Genomic DNA, 21996 nt, shown 5'->3' with positions numbered 1-21996 from the left:
AGGACCCCTTGCTGGTGGTGGAGAGGAGGTTGCTGGTAAAGTTTGAATGAGTGTTCCACTAAGCAGTTGACAAATCTAGAAGAAAATGGAAGGAGACTCATTCTGTTAAGTTAAATATACAAGAGGAGGGGGCAAGAACCACATATCAGCACGTGTGTGTGTGTGTGCGTGTGTGTAATTTATTTATTTTTTAAGAGTGATCAGAAGCTCAACTGCAGCCATCTTTTCTCAGTCACAGTATTAGCCTGCTAAAGGAAGAGAAGGCCAGGCGTCCCTCGCCCTGGACTATGGTGCTGTTTGCTAAGTGAGTGTTTACTGTGTTGTGCCATGTTCCGATTTATTCAGATATATAGCTGACGAGGCTGGGAGAGCCATGCAGGACATCACTTCCAAGGAGTCTTACCGGAGACAGTTTGAAGCAATTCAGCATTGCTTCAGGATTATTGGATTCACTGACAAGGTACGTGCCGGCCGGTCCGGAGACGGATGTGAGAGAAGGCACGCGCGGTCTAGCTCGCTGGGCAGCTGTCAAATGCATGTCGGTTGTGAGATAAGGTATGTCTACTCGACATGTGGTCGAAGGATCCATGACTTTGTCATTCCCTGAGGGTTTGCTTAGAAAGCAGACTCTCTGGTCCATCCGAGAACGACGGAGGCAGAATCTGAATTGGAACAAGATGCCCAAAGGAACATAAATTATGACAGGCATGGCTGTATAACTGACAGAGCACACACCTGTTATTGGTAGGGCCAAACACCTAGCAATTGTTACCATTACCATGAATTCACCCTGGTTATAGTAACAGATGCCAAAAGAATACTGCCCTATTTTGAGTTGACATTACTTCTGAAAAGAGGGACATGGCCGTGTATAGGTTATGCCTAGCCCTGGAATGTATTTTTGCAAGTAGCTCTTAATGCATATGACAAACTAATTAAAATTCTCCCAACATCCCTGCAGCCACTTTCCCCCTGGCACACTTGCGCATTGTTAACTATGGCTGTAGGCATAATGCCACTTTCGCCATACTCCATATGGGCTTGCTCTCTTAAATATATGCTAGGGTTGACACATGGTATTTATAGCTCTAGGATCAGATATTGTTCCATGCGGCACTATTTCGTAGCTTCTGGGCTTCATGCCATCAATTTTGTAAGAACATGCAGGTTCTTTCGCTTTGCTGGCAAAGGGGCTGAGTGATTAGGAGGAAGGCTAGATTGTAAAGTCTTAGGGGATTGTTTACAAAATACTGTTTACCTTGGGACAGCCACTCTGGTGAAGATTGCTTCTGTAATCCAGTGACTTTGCTGGTCCTTTCTCCCTAGCATAGTTGATTTTAGTCCTAATAATACCTTTCTTCCTTCCTTTCTTTCTTTCTTTCTTTCTTTCTTTCTTTCTTTCTTTCTTTCCTATTGTTTCTAGCTAGCTGTTCATTTCATTGTTGTTGGCCTCGAACATACCATGAACAGATAGGGTGATTTTTCCCAAAAATTAAGATTAAAAATAGAAATATATTTCTCTCAGCTCCTTCGGGGCCAGTTTAACAGGTTCCTGCATTAAAGGATTTTTATGGTGACTAACCTGCAGTGCTCATTTTTATCAATTACACGTCACCAAAAGAGTTGATGGCAGAGGTGGAAATGAAGCTGTTTAAAGTACAAGTCCATGGCTGAGATCATGCCAAAGGGTGGGACATATGTTCTTAAAAAGGGGACAGCATCCAGGGGAAAAGGAGCCCTTGGAGATGAGATGATAGTTTGTTTTCAATAAATGAAAGATGGTGATAGAACGCTATGATGCAGTTGGCCGTGGCTTCAGAACACTGGTATTATTCTGATAGAAGTAGGCTTCTGTCTTAGGGTTTCTATTGCTGTGATAAAATACCATGACTAAAAGCAACTCGGGGAGGGAAGGGTTTATCTCATTTTAAAGCTTGTCTAGGGAACTCGGGGCAGGGACCTGGAGGCAGGAAACTGATACAGAAGCCATGGACCAATGATACCTACAGGCTTGCTCCTCGTGGCTTGCTCAGCCTGCTTTCTTAAGCACCAACCCATGGATAATACTGCCCACAGTGCACTGGGCTCTTCTACATTAGTCATCAATCCCGAAAAATGTACCACTGGCTTGGCTACAGACACATCTAGTGGCTCCGTTTTCTCAGTGGAGGTTCCCTCTTCTGAAATGACTCTAGTCTGTGTTGGGTTGATGTAAAACCTAGCCAGCATAGCTGCTGGTAATAAAGCAGATGCTAATGATTTAACAATAAATTTAAGAGAGTAGCAGTTAAGCATTCCCATGTATGTCATTGAAGTGGGCCATTCCTAAGCATGGGGTGGTGGGTACAATAAAAGGAAAAAAAAATGACAGCATAAGTGGATATGAAAAGAAATGAGAAAATAGCAAAAATTCTCCATTTGTGCTTGGTCAGGGAATAACAGGAGTATAATGGCCTTTTACTGTGTATCTTCTCCCTGGTGTGTAGCAGGAGTGTGGTAGTATGTCACTGTGTGTGTGTCCCTGTGTGTATCTCCCCAGTATAAAACAGGAGTATGATGATATGTCATTGTATACACCTTCCCAGTGTAACAGATGTGGCAGTGTGTCACTGCATCTCTCCAGTGTATAACAGGGATGTGGCAGTGTGTCACTGCATCTCTCCAGTGTATAACAGGGATGTGGCAGTGTGTCACTGTATCTCTCCAGTGTATAACAGGGATGTGGCAGTGTGTCACTGCATCTCTCCAGTGTATTACAGGGATGTGGCAGTGTGTCACTGCATCTCTCCAGTGTAATACAGGGATGTGGCAGTGTGTCACTGTATCTCTCCAGTGTATAACAGGGATGTGGCAGTGTGTCACTGTATCTCTCCAGTGTATAACAGGGAGGTGGCAGTGTGTTACTGTATCTCTCCAGTGTATTACAGAGCTATGTGGCATGTGTCACTGCATCTCTCCAGTATATTACAGGGATATGGCAGTGTGTCACTGTATTTTCTCCAGTGTATTACAGGGATGTGGCAGTGTGTCACTGTATCTCTCCAGTGTATTACTGGGATGTGGCAGTGTGTCACTGCATCTCTCCAGTGTATTACAGGGCTATGTGGCATGTGTCACTGCATCTCTCCAGTGTATTACAGGGATATGGTAGTATGTCACTATATTTCTCCAGTGTATTACAGGGATGTGGCAGTGTGTCACTATATCTCTCCAGTGTATTACAGGGATGTGGCAGTGTGTCACTGTATCTCTCCAGTGTATTACAGGGATGTGGCAGTGTGTCACTGTATCTCTCCAGTGTATAACAGGGATGTGGCAGTGTGTCACTGTATCTCTCCAGTGTTTTACAGGGATGTGGCAGTGTGTCACTGTATCTCTCCAGTGTTTTACAGGGATGTGGCAGTGTGTCACTGTATTTCTCCAGTGTATAACAGGGAGGTGGCAGTGTGTCACTGTATCTCTCCAGTGTATTACAGAGCTATGTGGCATGTGTCACTGCATCTCTCCAGTATATTACAGGGATATGGCAGTGTGTCACTGTATTTTCTCCAGTGTATTACAGGGATGTGGCAGTGTGTCACTGTATCTCTCCAGTGTATTACTGGGATGTGGCAGTGTGTCACTGCATCTCTCCAGTGTATTACAGGGATATGGTAGTGTGTCACTATATTTCTCCAGTGTATTACAGGGATGTGGCAGTGTGTCACTATATCTCTCCAGTGTATTACAGGGATGTGGCAGTGTGTCACTGTATCTCTCCAGTGTATTACAGGGATGTGGCAGTGTGTCACTGTATCTCTCCAGTGTATAACAGGGATGTGGCAGTGTGTCACTGTATCTCTCCAGTGTATAACAGGGATGTGGCAGTGTGTCACTGTATCTCTCCAGTGTATAACAGGGATGTGGCAGTGTGTCACTGTATAACAGGGGAGTGCCTGTGTGTCACTGTGCATATCTTCCCTGTGTCCCACATTAATTCATTTGGGAATAACAAACCTAAGTTAATTAGTAGCTTCCGAAATGCAAGAAAGAAGATGGATTTTATCTCCCTGGCCCTAAAATCTATGATCTATCTTTGCAGACCTGTATGATCTGTTTCTGTTCACCTTGTGTTGTGTTAATAAAGCCACAGCACCATGACTAAATCCAGAAAGACTCGGCTGTGTGGAGTCAGGCAGCAGATGCCAAATAGCTGATGGGACACACTTTCTCTGACGATTTTCTGCCAGTCATTTCTCAACAAAGCTTAAATGAACTGGCCAATTCAATTAAAATTGTATGTTGAGTCCTTTCTTAGAAGGTTCCTAGTTCCCTGTGGGAACTTCTCAAGTTTGTTTTTTTGTTTGCTTGTCCCCTCTTCCCCCACAAAACCGTTCAACAAAATTATGGTGTGCGGACCTTAGTGTGGACTTGGGAGGGTGAATTTGAAGTCCAGGACCTGAGCCAAAAGCACTCAAAGAAACGCCCGGCCCGGGGAGCACCATGAAGCCCTCTAGTAACAATGGAGGCTCTGTGCAAGGGACTCGGATTTGACCTTAAACCCAACTGAGAAGATTGGTTATCTTTAATTTCTATGCCTTGAGCCAAACTATACTCTTTCTGTTTAATTTTAAATGATACTGGCCCTGCAGGTACAAGCATTACCCTAACATACTGTGTAAGTTGACTTATAATATTTAGAACTGCATGAAAACCTGGATGCTGCCTATGATGACAGAAAGTGGGTATGTACCGCAGACACAGAGGTTAGGGTTCTAGGCCTTAGAGTTCAGGGCAAAATTTCTTCTCTTTCTTCAAAACGTACCACGGATCAAAATAATACTTCTGAAGAGAGATTCTAAAGAGTATTATGTATTAAAATAGAAGCTGAAAGTCTCGAAGATATGATGCGCTGACTTTCAAGGCAGTAAATGTCACGAGCCCCTGCCAAGGAGGTAAGGCAGACGTTATAATCCTCAGCTGACCCTGATCCGGTGGTTAAGGCAGAACTGGTGAAAAGTAGAGATTTTGAGAAACGAAAGAGAGGAAGTAAATTTCTAGGGAGGTGCAAGAAAGACAGAGGCCCAAGGTGCCTGGGAGCCAGACCAGAGTGGTTTCAGCAAATCAACGTCAAGGACTTCTTAACTTTGAACTTGGCCTCAATTCTGTCTAGGCAACACTTGCCCTAAGAAGAACCATTTGAGAAGAGAGGGCGTCAGTGGAGATACACTCTTCCCTCGCCCATGGTCATTGACCAGTGGCATAGACTAAATTCCTGCTCAGCAGTGTCTTGGGATGAGTGGGTTGGAGGGCTTGCTAAACCTTCTTGATAAAACTCATTTTGAGGGGCTGGAGAGATGGCTCAGCAATTAAAAACACTGTCTGCTCTTCCAAAGGTCCTGAGTTCAATTCCCAGCAACCACATGGTGGTTCACAACCATCTATAATGAGATCTGGTGCCCTCTTCTGGCATGCAGGCACACATGCTGTATAAATAATAAATAAATCTTTTGAGTGAGGTTTGTCATATTATATAGAAGGGAGATGCCATGGATTGTACAGCAGGAACTGTGTGTGTGCACTTTTTCTTAGGAGTAAGGTGTTTTAAACAACCCCTTGAGGAGTCTGATTAAAGACACGGCAGATGCAGAACTCACTTCTATTGCCCTGGCTCCAAACTCTCAGATCTACCTCTGTGGGGAGTCACTTGATGCACAGGGCAAGACTTGCCCTGTGTTGATTACAGTAATGAGGGGGCTGTCATGTTAAGTCCAGGCAAGGTCTAAAACCCCATTTGGTAGGTGTTCTCCTTAGCCACTTTTAAGTTGTGTGATTAAACAGTGATTCCTGAACTCTACAATATGATACCTTGCCCTTGATTTAGAAGTAGGGAGAGCAATGGCTATCTACAGCAGACGCTGGCTTAGCGTTCTCATTTGTCTTTGTAGCATTATCAGGCATCCAGTAGATGTCAGTGTTACAGCCTGTGTTCAGCTTTTGGGCTTTGCTGAGTAATGTATAGAGGGAGGCTCGGTTTGGGAGGCAATATTTATCAAGCGGCTAGTGACAGTTCCTATTGCTTGGCTGCTCTGTACAGCATTAAATCAAATAACCCGTTTGAGCATGTTTTATGGAAGTAGTTTTGCTTATTAGCATAAACCTCAGAAAACTTGACTAGATGCTTTATCGTTTCACACACAGAAAATGTAAAATTTAAGTACATGAAGTATGCATTTTTTAAAATCCATTAGTGATACTTACACGTTCAACTTTGAACATGAAAACAGGTCTTAGATAATCTGAATGAATTTTACTCAAATTTATGTCACCAAATATGTGAGTTATTTTTCTAAAATTCCCTGTCAATTAATGTCTTATGCCAGCTCAGTGACCTACAGCTCTACTCAATCTATTATCCAGAGTTATCATCAGAGGCTCCAAGCTAAGGGTTCAGTCCCACAAGACTGACCCCACTTCAGACACCAGTTGGAAACCCCAGGCTTCTGACTTCCGACTGGTGATAAAGTTACAGTGACCTTATTCTATAGCTTGATTAGTTGGTGTAACAGTTCACAGAATTCAGGAAACCATTTTACTTAAAGTTGCAGACTTATTATAAAGGTTATAACCCAGGGACAAAAAAAAAAAAAAAAAAAAAAAAAGAAAGAAAAGAAATGAACGTGCAGTATTTAGTAAGGAACTCATGACCCCTGGCCTTGCCACCCTGCCAGCACCTCTATGGATTTACCAATTTGGAAGCTCTCTTAGCTTGTTTAGAGTTTTTGTGATGTTTACAACACACACACACACACACACACACACACACACACACACACACACACCTGATTATTTATTGGTCGTTGGTGATTAGCTCAGTCTGGAGCCTATCCCTCCCCAGAGTTTGTTGGGATGGAGGAGCAAAGAGCTCTAACCCTGGTCCCCCCTAAGCTACCAGTTTCTGCAGGTGCCAGTCTTATCTAGAAGTCCACGAAAATCCACTTATTAACGTAAACACCGGCATGGCCGAAAGGCACTTGCTGTCACAACAAAGCTGGTTCACCCAGACAATTTTAGAAACTCTTCTGCTAGAAACTGGAGGCAGAGACAAAATATACTTATTTCTTCTTTACATCATAATATTTCTAGTGAGTCTTTTAGTGCTCACTCCATGCATAGTTACAACTTCTAACTCTGAGAGATGCTAGTAAGCCATGAATGGGTGCCCGCATCCCACCCTCGGAATATTTTACAAACAGCTATATCCAAAGGAAGTGGGGGACTGTCTAATCTGTTGTTCTGAAGAAAGGCCCATTTCTGAATTTGGAAGCTGGGATTAATGAGAGTAAAAGGTGAAAGAGTGAGTTAAAGGACAAAGAAGGTCACTTCCCTCTTGGTCACCATGCCAGGTGGCAGAACAGCACCATCCACGTGGTCCTTTGGTGGACATGGTTGAGGCCGGGTTGCTGGGCGTTCTAGCCGGCAACAGCGAGAAAGAAAGAAAGCACAGAGGAAGTGTGCTCACACCCACAGGGCCTGGAACCCAAGGGAACACACACCATTTCACTCGTCTCAGTGTTAATGCTCCGTGGCGTTGCCACCTCTAACTTCAGGAAGACTGGGGAGATGGCGTGCATTTAGAAAAAGGGAGAGCAGAGTTTGAGGGGTAGCTATGGTCTTTTCAACTAAAGGGTGAGTGACTTGGTTAGTTTGCTTGGTCATGACCTCCAAGCATGGCTCTTGATGTCCTTTCCAGGAGGTGCATTCCGTGTACAGGATTCTGGCTGGGATTTTGAATATCGGCAACATTGAGTTTGCGGCTATTTGCTCTCAGCACCAAACCGATAAAAGTGAAGTTCCCAACGTGGAAGCTTTGAAAAATGGTAACTGATGCTTGTGTGCTCCCTTGCCAAAGTGCGTGTGCCTTTCGTGTCCACAGTGTGACAACGCAGCTGTGACTCATCCTCCCACTGGCTCTAGAGGGTTCCACTAGCCAACAGTTCCCGGAAGTAATCCTGTCGAGCAGCAGCCTCCACCCCTATGCTGCAGATGACTTTTCTGCAGAACAGCAGCCTGCAGCAAGGAACTTTACCCAGTAGCTCTCCGCCTTGTCTGGTTTTCAAAATCATTTGCATCTTAAAAAAAGAAATGTTAAAGTTTGGCCCCATTATGAGTTCATGGAATCGGCATCCATAAGTGAGAAAGTAGCACGGCCCTATTTTGTAAGTTCTACTAGCAATCCCGATTAAAGGGTGAGGACTCTATGGATATAAAACAACTCCTGGATGAGATGCTGCATACCTGCACCCACAGTGCTGGGCAAGAGGACGCAGGAGGAGGCAGGATCTAAGGCCAGCCTAGGCTACAGAGTGAGACATCGGCCCCCAAATCACTGATTTAAAAACAAAACAAAACAAAACCCTTTTGGCCTGGCGGTGGTGGCACACACTTTTAACCTAAACACTTGAGTGGCAGAAGTCGGCGGATCTCTGAGTTCGAGAGCAGCCTGGTCTACAGAGTGAGTTCCAGGACAGCCAAGGGTACATACAGAGAAACTCTGTCTCGGAAAAAATAAAAAAAAAAACCAGACCAGACAAACAAAAAATCCTTTCTGTGTTAACTTGCAGCAGTCTATTTAGGGTCTTTACTACCCTATGTGTTTGTGATTGTCTACTCTTGCAGTTTATTTGATAAAAGACTGCTTCCTCTCCCTCCTCAGCCCCCTCCCTCACACCTTTTCTTACTAAGTTTGAGGGCTGTGCTGTCCAATCCAGATGCTCCTTAGAGTTAGGGAGCTTGCTTGTCTGTCTTGAGCATGAACCCTCTGGAACAGAGCCTGGCCCACAGTGGATTCTGCAGGTGCTGGCTGGCATGGGCTGTGTGAAGGGTGGCCCCATGTCTCGGATCACACTTACTCTTTGTTACAGCTGCCTGCGTGCTCTGCATCAGCTCCGAAGAGCTCCAGGAGGCCCTCACGTCCCACTGCGTGGTCACGCGTGGTGAGACCATCGTCCGAGCCAACACCGTGGACAGGGCTGCAGACGTCAGGGACGCTATGTCGAAGGCCCTCTATGGGAGGCTTTTCAGCTGGATTGTGAATCGCATCAACACACTTCTGCAGCCAGATAAAAACACATGGCAAGTCCGCTGGGAAGCAGAGGCCTGGGCGCCAGTCCTCTGCCGGTGTCTCTTTAGAGTTTGCAGGAGGGAACCTTAGGTCTACTTGGGTTTCCTTTAGCCGAAGGGCTCCAGCTTTAGCCTTTGAAAGCATCAGTGGGAACCAGGAGAGTTGAGCCCTTACTCCCGAGAGGATGACTGATGGAGCCATTGCAGGGAGGAGGCTTAGCAGGCAGCTGGGGAAACCAGGTCCACGTCTGCCATCCACAGCGTCATCAGTGAGTGCTCTGCCACTTTTCACCTCTGTGAAGTTAACACGTCGTCCTCCTTGGGGCATTTTTGGAAATAAATGAAACATTTTGTGAAGACGTTAAAGCATAGACTCTTTCTCTTGTACTCTCTTGAGTACTCCCTTGGCTCTCCTGAGCTTTAGTGTTTTTTTCTATATTGTAGAGGAATCGACACAGTTAAATTCTGAACTCTCCTTCCAAGCGCGTTGTTGGGGGTTAGATAGGAGAATATGTAGGGGAAGCCAAGGCCCCTTTTTGTGTGATCCGCACAGATGCTTCTGAGCAGAGTATTGTTCCGTTACCTCTTTTTTAAAATGAGGCGGGGTCTGGCTCTGTAGCACAGGCTGACCTTGAACTCCTGACAATCGTGTCTTGGCTTCTCAAGCACTGAGGTTACAGGTATGTGTCACCATGCCTGGCTCTGAATAAGATTTTAAAAGATTCTATTCTTAGAAGATTCTATTTAGTTTTTTCATTTTCAAAAAAAATTTTTCTTTTAATTAAAAGTTTCAAACAATTGTCCCCAAGGAGATATCTCTCCCTGAGTGGATGTCCACGATGGCAGACACGTGGACTTGTATTCTCAGTGGCAGGTAGCCGCAACGCCTCCTGACTTGTTTTCCTTCTCTCTCACAGCAGTGCAGGGGACAGGATGAGTGTGGGCATCCTGGACATTTTTGGCTTTGAGGATTTCCAGAGGAATTCCTTTGAACAGCTCTGCATAAACATCGCCAACGAGCAGGTCCAATACTACTTCAATCAGCACGTGTTTGCTCTTGAACAGGTAGCAGTTGACTCCGAAGCTAAGACTAGTGGGGCGGAGGGGAGAGAGAGGAGATTGGGGGAGACTGCCAGGCTGCCCACAATTTGAGGCAAAAACCTGGTTAGTCAGGCTGTCAGGTAAAAGACTACAGAAAAACCACTGGCAAGACAGTCCTGTCAGAATAAACAGTCTAAAGTTAGTCTGTAAGAAAAAAGGCCCAGATTTCTGTGGAAACGTATATTAAGTGGAGCTGGTGGCAGACCACACATTTAACTCTTCCTCCAAAATTCTTCCATTTATATTGTTGAATATGTTTCATTCTCTTCTGTTTGGGCTAAAAAAAACGTCTATAATAGTATCCAAAAAGACACAGGGTGACCCTGAGTCCAAGACACGGATCCTAGGAGCCCATACCCACCACCACCATCTTCCATTGTCTCTGTACCCTGTTCCCCAGTAATGGAGGGGTGTCTCCAGGGAGCAGGAAGGTATGTTCTTGAATTTCTACACATGCATGTCTACTCCCCCACCCAGCTCAATAGTGAATTTGACAATCTGAGAAGCTAGTGGCCCCAAGATGCCAGGGCCTCCCTCCTGCAGCATTAACCTTAGCAATATTCTATTTCATGAGAAAGTAACAGGGAACAGAACCACCTGGGCTAGCCCTGGGGGTGCCTCAGACAGCTTCCTGCATGGGGCGGGTGGGGGGTGGGGTTGGGCAGACTGTACTGTGAGTAGGTAAACATAAAGACAGTGAGGAAGCCGGGCGTGGTGGCGCACGCCTTTCATCCCGGCACTTGGGAGGCAGAGGCAGGTGAATCACTGTGAGTTCGAGGCCAGTTTGGTCTACAAAGCGAGTCCAGGACAACCAAGGCTACACAGAGAAACCCTGTCTCGAAAAACGAAAACCAACCAAACAACCAACCCCCCCCCCCCCCCCCCCCCGCCAAAAAAAACAAAGACAGTAAGGAGATACACAAATTCTGAATATGTCTATGGAATCTGCATCACCTGCTCACCTTACACAATACATGACTTTAGGTCTCCCCACAGTCCTGCCGTTTCTCTCCCTAGGAAACATGGAATTGCCCAGTTCGCTGCTCCTAAATGCTTCTTTAACAGAGGAATGAAACCATTGAAGTCACCGAGATGGCATGAGTTTCCTCCATGAGTTTCTAAGTGATGCGTTTCCTACTCGGAGGCTGAGGGGTAGCTTTTGCTGTCCTATAATAGGCTGCGTTTTAAGTCATACCCAAGCGCGCAGCTTCAAGGCTGTAATAACATAGGTTCCTTTTGTTCCATGCCCCACACATACCCAGTAACTCACAAGACCCAAATAGGCCCCAGAAAGTCTAGGCTGAAATGCCCTGGCCAGTTTCAGGCCAAAGAGTCACAGTCTGTTCCCTTCCAGATGGAGTACAAGAGTGAAGGCATCGAAGCCATCCTTGTTCAGTATGAAGACAACCGCCCACTCCTGGACATGTTCCTCCAAAAGCCCCTGGGCCTTCTTGCACTTTTGGATGAGGAAAGTCGTTTTCCCCAAGCAACAGACCAGACTTTGGTTGGTAAGTACCTTTCAGGAAAAAGGCAGATGTGCTGAGAGGCATTAGGTTGACATGTTTTAAGTTTTGTTTTATTTTATTTTTAAAGATTTATTTCTTATCTGTACAGTATTCTGCCCGCATGTGTGCCTGCATGCCATAAGAGGGCACCAGATCTCATTATAGATGGTTGTGAACCACAATATGGTGGCTGGGAATTGAACTCAGGGACTTTGGAAGAACAGACAGTGCTCTTAACCTCTGAGCCCTCTCTCCTCTCTCCAGTTCGTGTTTTAAGTTTTAAGAAGGAGTTTATCTGTCTTCTGACACTTAGTGAGTTGTAACAGTACAGACCTTGGGGGTCTGGAAAGATGGCTCAGAGGTTAAGAAAACTTGCTGTTCTTGCTGACAAGGTTCAGTTTCCGTCACTCATATTGGGCAGCTTACAGTACCTTTAACGCCACTCGCAGAGGTTCCAACACTGTCTTCTGGCCTCCTCTGGCGTCTAGGTGCATACAGTGCACAAATAAGCAGGAACACACACACACACACACACACACACACACACACACACACACACACACACAAATACAAATTTAAATGTAAAAACTTAAAAATTGTTTTTTAAAAATGAATTGCAGTGTCCTGGTAGAATCTGTGGCTTAAATCTATCATCACCCCAAGCCCTGCCCATCCTCCTATTTCTACCATCATAAACAATATAATTTCCTTATGCTTGTATTAGCTCATCTTTCCTCTCAGTTCTCATAATCAGGACTCCCCACGCTCCCTTTCACACTTTATCTTAGCCCAAAGGCTCAGAAGTGGCCCTTCATAGTCTCTCCGCAAACTTGTGTCATGGCTTCACCAGGACTCCTGTCTACCTCTAGTCCCAGGTAGCACAGGGTCCCTGTCTTCCCAGACTCACAGTCACCCTCTTCTGTAGACATTTCTGCTGCTTTAGCCTTTTAAAACCACCTTTTCTCAGGTTACTACTATTTTCCAGGTAGAGATATGCACCTCTTCCTGCCATCATCTAAAGTTCTCTACTTTTCATCTATCTACTTATCTATCTATCTATCTATCTATCTATCTATCTATCTATCCATCCATCCATCCTATCTCATCGTGTGTGGGAGGAGAAGTCAGGATAGTTTGTAGTCACTGTTCCTATTCCTCTACTGTGCTGAACTTGCCTCATCAGGCTAGTGCCTTCACCGGCTGACCCATCTTGCCAGCCCATATGCAAGTTCCCCATCTCTGCCCCCTTCCTGCTCTGCCCTCATCCCTTGTGAACTTTTTTAAAAAGGAATCTTCAGTTTAAATAAGCTTTGGTCCTTATCTATGCTGTGATACCTTAGAGGGCTTGGGGCCCCACTTCCTTGTCTGCCTTTAATACCTAGCACAGTTCCTCATGCTGAGCTCTCAGTCATGCCCACAATAATGCAAAGGTTGTTTGTAGGGGGAGTGAATAGAAAGTTGCAGGCTCTCTCCTCAGATGGAACTGGATGTATGGGAGACTCCCTTCAGGGTGTTGAAGTGTCAGCACTGGTGGATGTCTCTATCTAGACATTGCCTGGATGAAGTTAACCTGGGCTTATCTGCCCGGTTGGCCTATCTGTATGTTCTGGAGCTCCTTGGAAGGATCCCAGATTGTCCTGGGTGTCCATACTTAGAACTTTCTGAAGATGGGAGGGGAATGTGGCATCCTAACAGCTAAAGGAAGATAAGATGTGACAAGTCCATCCCAGCAGGGCTGCTTGGGGCTGGTCTGAAAGCCCTTATTCTGTGTGTCTGGCTAGAGGAGCAGACTTTTGTCTGAAAAAGCAAACAAGTCCCATTGTTTCTCTCCAACATGAAAATCCATATAAGTAAATTTTAAAATATTTAATATTCATACATGCATAGGGCATGTTTGGATCTTCCCCTATTCCTCCCCCCTCCCCCAATTCTCCCGTTATTCCCCTCTTTCCCTTTTCAACATCATGTGTGTGAGCAACTCCCTCCTCTCTAATACTCTCTGAGTCCATGTAGCTCTCTATATATGCATGAGTGTGGGGCCATCTCTTGGACCATAGATAACCTCTCAGGGCCTGCACCCCTGAAGAAAACTGGCTCTTCCTCCCCCCTAGCAGCTGTCGATTGCCAACAGCTCCTCAGCTAGAAATGGGACTTCATAGGCCCCTTCCTCAGGTTTAGATTTTTGGGTTGGTTTGATCTTGTACAGGTCTTGTGAACTGTGGCAAAGACATAGTCGTAGATTGCATGTCGGAGCCATTGTGAGTTCACGTGTGCAACTGTGTGTCATGCACTGGCACTGTCATGTACAGCAAACACTGTTTCACTACAGACATCTACTCCCTATAACTCTTTCTACCTCATCTTCTAGGATGATCCCTGAGCCTTGAAGTGTGTGTGTGTGTGTGTGTGTGTGTGTGAGAGAGAGAGAGAGAGAAGGGGGGGGTCCCATTTAGGAATGAGCACCCCAATCTCTTCTCTGTACACAGATAAGTTTGAAGATAACCTACGGTGCAAATTCTTCTGGAGGCCCAAAGGAGTGGACCTTTGCTTCGGCATTCAACACTATGCTGGACCGGTGAGCGGGGCAGGAGCTATGGGACCTAAGAGTCACAAAGTACCTGTGTCCCCCTGTGGGGATGCTCATGAAACCCCTTGCAGGCTGCACTCTCCTTTGATTCTAAGCACAATCCCCAAGGGTCCTCAGTGGTGACGTTTATAGATTTGGTGGCCTGTGGAGCTGCCACCTGCTTCCTGCCCTGAAGGCTGGCCCAGAACTGACAGCTCTGCTGACAGGGTCATACCACAGCCTTTGCAGGGTCTTATGGTAAATGTCCACATTCTGAAGCCATTTGGAGCGTAGGTGACATGGGAAGGTTGGCAATACAGTGGGGCTCTTTTGTAGCACTTTCAACATGACTATGTGCCACTAGACATGTGTAGTGAAAGGACACAGTATCATTCCTCCAGATGGCAAGCTGTCACCACGTGAACCGGAACTGCCATTTTTCATGTATCATGCTTCAACTCAAGTTCCTGACTGACTCAAGAAATTGTCCAGTGCCAAAGCCAACAGCTCATTGCTGTGTTCCTCCAGCGAAACCAACTAAATTGTGACCAGTTCTTATGAGGTTTATTGAGCCTTAGATCCAGAAAATGGGTGCGGTTCAGTGAAAGACATTTGGGATTATCCTGTTGATGGATGATATATCCAAATTATCTTCCATATTTATATCCTCAGTTGAAAGTAAATTTACCTTCCGTATCCTCTATGTCTCTCTTTCTTGTCCTCTTCTTGTCACTGCTCTTCTCATCTTGTCCATATATACTCTGTACCCCTTTCTCTTTTTTCCCCTCCTTTCTAGGATCCTTTCCTCTCTGGTTTGTGAATTCTTTGCTGAACTTATGTACTGCTTATCTTAGTTAGGGTTACTAATCCATGAAGAGGAACCATGACCAAACCATTAAAAAAAAAAAAAAACTTTTAATTGGATTTCTTACAGTTTCAGAGGGGGAAGCATGGTAGCGAGGGAGGGGGGGCTGGCATGGGCTTTTGAAACCTCAGAGCCCACCCCAATGATGCATCTACTCCAACAAGGCCACACCCCCAATCCTTTCTAAACAGTTCCACCAGACTGGGACCCAAACATTCAAGTCTACGAGACTATGTGGGGCATGTCGTTCAAACCACCACTCCTTTCCAGGGATTTGCAGATAGCCCTTAAGACACCTCTAAGGTGGATTCCTTTGTTGCTGAGAACCAAGAACCACTTTGAGTGACCACTGCGACTCCCTGAGTGCTTTGAGAGGCAGTGAGGGCATGGTGGCCATGGGCTAAGAGTCCATCTGCCCTAGCATGATGGCTGCCTGACCTCAGTCAGCCCCTCATTAAGCTCCTGCTTGCCTGCCAGTAGAATGGGGATGGATGTTTCACACATGATGAACTCTTGGTATTTTAACAGTTTTTCTAATGTGTTATATCTTCAAAAAGATCCTTTTCTTCAAAGATAGTGGGATGAGAAGCTAAGACAAATTGACCTGTCAGAAGTACAACTTCTCTCTTTCCCCTGGTCCTCTGTAGTCAAAAGGCTGAGCGTAACAGGATGAGTTTATATCTAGTATGGGACAACAACTACCCAGACAACCTGCCAGTGTCCCTTGCCGTAGTCAGTTGCCTTTAGTCACCTTGCATACTTTACTGTCTCTTTTCTAGGTATCATACGACGCTTCTGGGTTTCTTGAGAAAAACAGAGACACTCTCCCTGCCGATGTGATTGTAGTCCTTAGGACATCTGAGAACAAACTTCTTCAACAACTGTTCTCGATCCCTTTGACCAAAACAGGTACCTGAGAACCCCCAAAAGCCCCAGTCTGACGCCTGTATCAGCCAATGTTGCCTGTATCAGCCAATGTCGCCTATATGAGCCAATGTGGTGTCTTTCAGTCAGTGTCTAAATACTGTCATGTGCACACTGCCAACATCAAGCGCCCCCCCCCCCCCTTTAAAAGACTTGTTTCACTTTATGTGTCTGAGTGTTATGCCTACGGGCATTCCTGGTGTCCACAGAGGTTGTAAGAGCCTATCAGATCCCATAGAACTAGAGTTAAGGATGGCTATGGATGGTTATGAGCTGCGGTTTGGGTACTGGAAACCAAACCTGAGTCCTCAGCAAGAGCAGCAAGTGCTCTTAACAGTTGAGCCATCTATTCAGGCCAACACTGAATCTCTTTAACCAGGGTCAGGGTTCTAAGTTCCAGAAAAGAACATGACTTTTTAAAAAAATTAACTCCTGAGAAAAATTGTATACACACACACACACACACACACACACACACACACACACACACACACACACACTCCACATCAGCTCTTAGACTTCTCACTTTCTCTCCTTTTTTTAAACTCTTTTCTTAATTAAACTGTATATTATCATTAATCCACACTAAGCATCTAGGCTAGACATGGTTTACCTGGAATTATTGAGATGATCTTTTCTATACATGTAAGATCCCAAGTAAAGAGGGTGTGGCACATCAGAGATCTTCTGATCATAAGCCCCTCAGAGATTACCTGGTCCAGTTCCCACCCGGAACCCAATGTCTACTCCGGCATTTCCCTAAACAACCTGGAACATTCCCTGGCTTCGCTTCCTGACAGTCAGCTTGAGATGTCGTTCTGTGGGCCCCCATGCTAGAAAGCAGTAAGCTAGGGCCCCACTTGGGAGTTCCCAGCTCTTTTCTGTCTTGCCAAATGGATTCTCGCTGGGCCAAGCTCCTTTGATGTACCTGGATCCAGCTGCCTCCATCTGGGCAGCCAAATCGGTCCTATTCTCCCAGCTCTATGCTCAAGCGCTTTGTATTTTTGAGGCCGTCTGGATACAGCTGTGTGTGTGCTTTTATGAATGAGCAGGAGAGCCTTTTTTAAAAAATCAGTCCTTCTTTCTTTTTCCTAAAATCATTGGCACCATGTCTCTCACCTGTGTCCTCTGCAAGTCAGAATGGATTTGTCACTGTGTCTAATTTATAGCTGAGCACATATCATGCAGAGCAATAAAAATCGTGCGTTATGGGAGAAGGAAAAGCTAGTCTATAGCCTGCGCTTCATCTTAACGTGCTGAGGTAACTTAACTTCCTTCAGTCTTGCCCCTGTGGTACCCAGCAAAAGTCTGCTACCAGCTTCCTCTATGTACACTTCTTGGCTGCAGCCAGGATTAACCCATTCAGAGCCCTGGGATCCCAAGGGCAGATGTGGGCAGAGCTGGGTGGTGTCTCCCCACGGGTGTTCCAACTCCTCTGCAGCTGGTTTCTGGACAGAAGCAGAGATGATGTTGGTATTAACAGAGCTAACAGTCTCTGAAATAAAAATCTATCTGGAGGACTCTTCAGCTGGCACTCCCACTGTCCCAGAAACATGAATAAAGACTTGTCAAATCTGTTCACAACTTTAGAATTTATCCTTTTCAACCTGTAGCAAAAGAAAAGCAAGCTCGCAGCCCTGAGCACTGGGTGGCTCTACGCAGAAAGCAAGGCTCTGCAGTGAGCCTTTGCTGGAGGCACCCAGAGGCAGGAAGGAAACAGCGTTTTTTGTCTTCCAGAAAGCTTATTACTTTTTTCTAAATTTTACCTGGAAATGGAACCCCACATCACCTAGGAGTAACAAAAGTGGGAGAGAGAGAGAGAGAGGGAGAGAGAGGGAGGGAGAGAGAGAGAGAGAGAGAGAGAGAGAGAGAGAGAGAACACAAAGGTAATATTCTATCAAGCTTCTTGTAATTTTGAGGTATGTACTATGTTACTAAATTTTTTAATTTAGTAACATCTCTTCATATTCCGAATAATATTAAGAGGCCACACATAAACATCAGAACTAACAGGCAAGAGTCTGTTTCTTTGTTTGTTGCTTTCTGGACTTATTCATGCAAAAATGCATTCAGTTAACAGACAGGAAACGTCCCCTGGTAGCCTGGTTCCTACTGAGACAGCAGAGTTAGTACTGTGTGTTAGTAGAGAAACTAGAACTTTCTCGTGCCTTCACTTTCGATCTGGAACTGCATCCCAACTCATTACCTTATAAATGATAATCATCCTCAGGGGAACCAAATTCCATTCCCAGCCCCAATGTGGTGGCTCAGAACTGTCCCAGGAGATCTAATAGCCTCTTTTGACCTCCATGGGCACCAGGCACACGCATAGTACATATACATACATGCAGGCAAAGCACCCGTCCATATAAAAAAAATAAGTAAATCTTTTAAATACATAGCAACAAACATACAAGTGGCATCCTAGAAGATACTGGCCGTGCTCTGGTATTCTGGCTTCTTATCCCAGTGGTGGGTACCTGGACACTTGCTTCATAACAGTCACTATGCTATGAATTTATGCTTTGCACATTTTTCCATGGACATTCAATTTCATAGTAATATGGGCTTTTGCCAAAAGCTAAGGAAAGCCCCTTAAAATTCAAAGGAAAACTTTAATTTCATTATCAAAGAATTCCTTCCAGCTAAGTTCAGGTTTCCTGGGAGCTAGACTGATACTGTCCTTTGCTTCCAAAGTCAGGCATAAGAGCACCCCAGGCTGGCTTTCTTGCCCTTTCAAGGGAGCCTCTTCCCTGGGTGGCCAGGCAGGTGGCACTCCCTTCATAAGTGGACATAGAAAAGATGTATTGGCTTAGTTTTTTACTAAGGTTGAAAAGATTAATACCTGACTCTGTGTATAGCTATGTTAGCTTTCCATAACTATAACAAATACCAGAGATAACCAACTCAAAGAAAAGATTTGTTTGTTTGTTTATTCTCACAGTGTTGAGGTTTCAGTGCATGATCAGTTGGCACGACTTGGGTAGCACATTATAGCAGGAATTCCTGGTGGAGCAAAAGTGCCTTTGTCTTGACAGAAAGAAAGAAAGAAAGAAAGAAAGAAAGAAAGAAAGAAAGAAAGAAAGAAAGAAAAAAGACCAAGTTTCTATCACTCCCTTTAGGGAGACACCTACAGGGATCTGAAGACCACTCACTAGTTCTTGCCTCTTAAAGGCTGCACCTGCCTATAGCACTGAGGCTGGAGGCCATGCTGTGACACATGGATCTTTTGGAGACACTCCACATCCAAGCTACCGCAGGAACCGTGGTGTGAAATCAGAGGTGGTAACCATGCAACATTTCCCCGCTGCCTCCTTCAACTTTCTGGTCCACACTGACCACTAAAGAGACCGAACATGCAGAGTGAAACTGTGAAGCCTGGGGTGGCCAGGGGACAGCCTTGCTCCTGTGACATCTGGTGGGAAAGATGCCTGTGCTGAGGGATGCTCTCACTCCAAGATTCCCAGTCACCACTGGGTAAGCAGAGGCAGCCATAGTCAGCGTGGGTTCTCCCCCTTTGGGTGTGCTGACGTGGCCATGCTTTTGCTTGCAGCTGCACTAGTTTCAGGCATGGTAATATCTCCTTTATAATTCTTTTTATTGACTAGAAGCTCTGCGGTGGGTTTATGGGCAAAACTTTGACATGGCAGCAGAAATACAGTCTACCCTTTCAGCTGGGACTCCTCAAACAGAATGATCCAGGCAGAAGAATGTTAAAAGGAAAGCTATTCAAACACAGCGTCTGGGCACACTTTCCTGTTTGGAAAATGTCCTGTCGTTTACTAGAAAACTGGAGAAAGGTGCAAAAGGCTTGGGGAAGGGAGGAGACGAGGTTTAAGAAGAACCCGAAAGACTCATCTCTACATTTGAGTTAAGAACGTGAAAGAAACCAGAAGGAAAACCAAGTAAATGAGAGAGAACGCTCTGTAACCTCAAAGGCAAGGCTCGTTTCAGACCCCAGAGAGGATTTCTGCCTCCACTACCTTCTGCCTGAGGTTGTGCGCTTCTTTCCTTGGACTTGGAGTTGTAGTTAAAAGAACGCTCGCTCTCGCTCTCTCTCTGCTTCCATTTGTTGCCTTTTCTATTTGGGGTGGGGGCGAGCAGTGTCTCCCACCTTATTAAGGCATATTTATACTATACGGCACTGCTCAATTCTACAAGTTGGTAGAATCCTGCTTCTGTAACTCTCACATTGAATGGCACTAAGCCCTGCAGAGGGCACCAGTGGGTCACCCTCTCTCATGGTTTCCATCTCTCCTTCTAGCTGGCTCCTCTGCTCTGACAGTAAGCAGACAGGTCTGGAGGAGAACCAGAACAAAGTGACAGAGTCTCCAGGCCACACACAGCACAATGCCTGGTTCTTCCGGAAAGGGAGGCCCAGGTGACTTTTGCCCCGTTGGAGGTCCCTGGAGAGCGAGCTCCTTGTCACACAGAGGAGACTCTCTTCTTCCTGTGTAACCTGAGAGTGGTGTGTACCTCAAGTCAACAGATAATCACTTAGCTAACAAAAACACCAAGATCTGGTTCCATGCATAAGGACTTTCTAGAAGGAATAGAAGAAAGTTCCAGCCAGAAAAGTCAGAGACAAGTAGTGCTGTAGTACTAATGTTTAAAAAAATATGTATATATATATGTATGTATATATATACCGTGAATCACAGTAGGGAAGAGACGGTTGTGCGTTAAAATGGAAAAGGATGTCTTTGACTGAAGGACGGTTTCTCAGTTTTTAAATTTTTTTTCCAATAAGAATGTAGAGAAAAATCAGACAGTCCGAGAAGGAAGATGTATCCATCCTTAGGCCAGAGGCCGCAGATGTTAAGTGGTGTGTGTGTGTGCGTCTCTGTGTGTGTGTGTGTGTGTGTGTGTGTCTGTGTGTATGTATCTCTGTGTGTCTGTGTGTGTCTGTGTCTGTGTCTATGGGTGACTAACTGAACAGGACACGGAGGGAAGGACGGCTTCAAAACAGAGAGATGGCGTGAGGAGCGAGAAAGACGGAAAAGGCACTGCAAGCCACTCAGCAAGGCGGACTCGAGATGCTGGTTTGACTTTCTGGAGGCAGAACAGCTTCAGGATGAGAAGGGCATGATGGACAGGCCGATTGGAGGCAGCATTTCATTCATACTGTCGCACACAGGCTCACGTCAACTCAACGCACTGTAGCAGCCAGTAACGGAGAGGCAAGGCTATCTAGCTGGCAGGCCTCACGTTCTCCTGGAACATATAGCTAGGAAGCCATCCTTAGGGATGGCTCACATAGCAGATGGGTGCTCATAGACAGGTATGTGCGCGGGTCTTCTGACAGGTGGAAATGTGGGCTGTTCTGTCACTGATGAAGACTCATGTGACGGTTCCTGATGTCACACAGTAGAGAAGCTGAAGGCAGGGAAACACCTCCCCCAAAGCTGTCTTGTTGATGATCAGACTCACCAGAGAAAGGTCACTGAGGAAGACGAAGGATCAAGTAAGGCAGTGGCTGCTAGTCAGGAGATTCTTCCAGCACCAGCCTCGGGTACGTGGCATCCTGTGTCAGGACAAGGGGACTGTCAGAGTCAGTCAACTAGGACTAACAGAAATAGTAAATGTTGTTGGACGAATCCCTCATCTCCCAATGGACAATTTGAGCTATGCAGTTAAGCGCTTTGGTCTACCTAGCACTGCCACTCCGCCTTGTGATCAGGCTGTGTGCCTCTGTGCCTCAGCAGAGCTGCCTGAGACCTGAGATAGAGCTTTCTGTTGTGTGTATACGCAGAGCACATACATACCCAGTACTACAAAGTTACTTAGCAGATCTCACTCTCTGGAAACGACTTCTGCTCCCCACTCCAAGCCTTCCACCATAACTTGCTTCCTCCAACCACCCCTGCCTCCTAGTTTATTCTTGAAAATTCAATGCCAGCTTCCCTCCCTCGGGGGAATTCTGGGTTGGCCCC

General features: G+C 45.7%; 1 protein-coding gene across 1 annotated transcript in view; it reads left to right on the top strand.

The window, feature by feature from the left end:
- Myo3b (myosin IIIB) overlaps nucleotides 1-21996 on the top strand; it is a 334536-nt gene that overhangs the window by 149921 nt on the left and 162619 nt on the right. Inside the window, exons 15-21 of the mRNA XM_051166432.1 lie at nucleotides 346-460; nucleotides 7733-7859; nucleotides 8904-9114; nucleotides 10020-10167; nucleotides 11558-11711; nucleotides 14195-14283; nucleotides 15919-16048. Of these exons, the coding sequence (XP_051022389.1) occupies nucleotides 346-460; nucleotides 7733-7859; nucleotides 8904-9114; nucleotides 10020-10167; nucleotides 11558-11711; nucleotides 14195-14283; nucleotides 15919-16048 (974 nt within the window). The remainder of the gene's footprint in view (nucleotides 1-345; nucleotides 461-7732; nucleotides 7860-8903; nucleotides 9115-10019; nucleotides 10168-11557; nucleotides 11712-14194; nucleotides 14284-15918; nucleotides 16049-21996) is intronic.

The sequence above is a fragment of the Acomys russatus genome, chromosome 24, assembly GCF_903995435.1.
Source record: "Acomys russatus chromosome 24, mAcoRus1.1, whole genome shotgun sequence".
Classification (NCBI taxonomy): domain Eukaryota; kingdom Metazoa; phylum Chordata; class Mammalia; order Rodentia; family Muridae; genus Acomys; species Acomys russatus.
The sequence above is the reverse complement of the archived record's forward strand: the minus strand, read 5'-3'. Positions and strand labels throughout refer to the sequence as shown.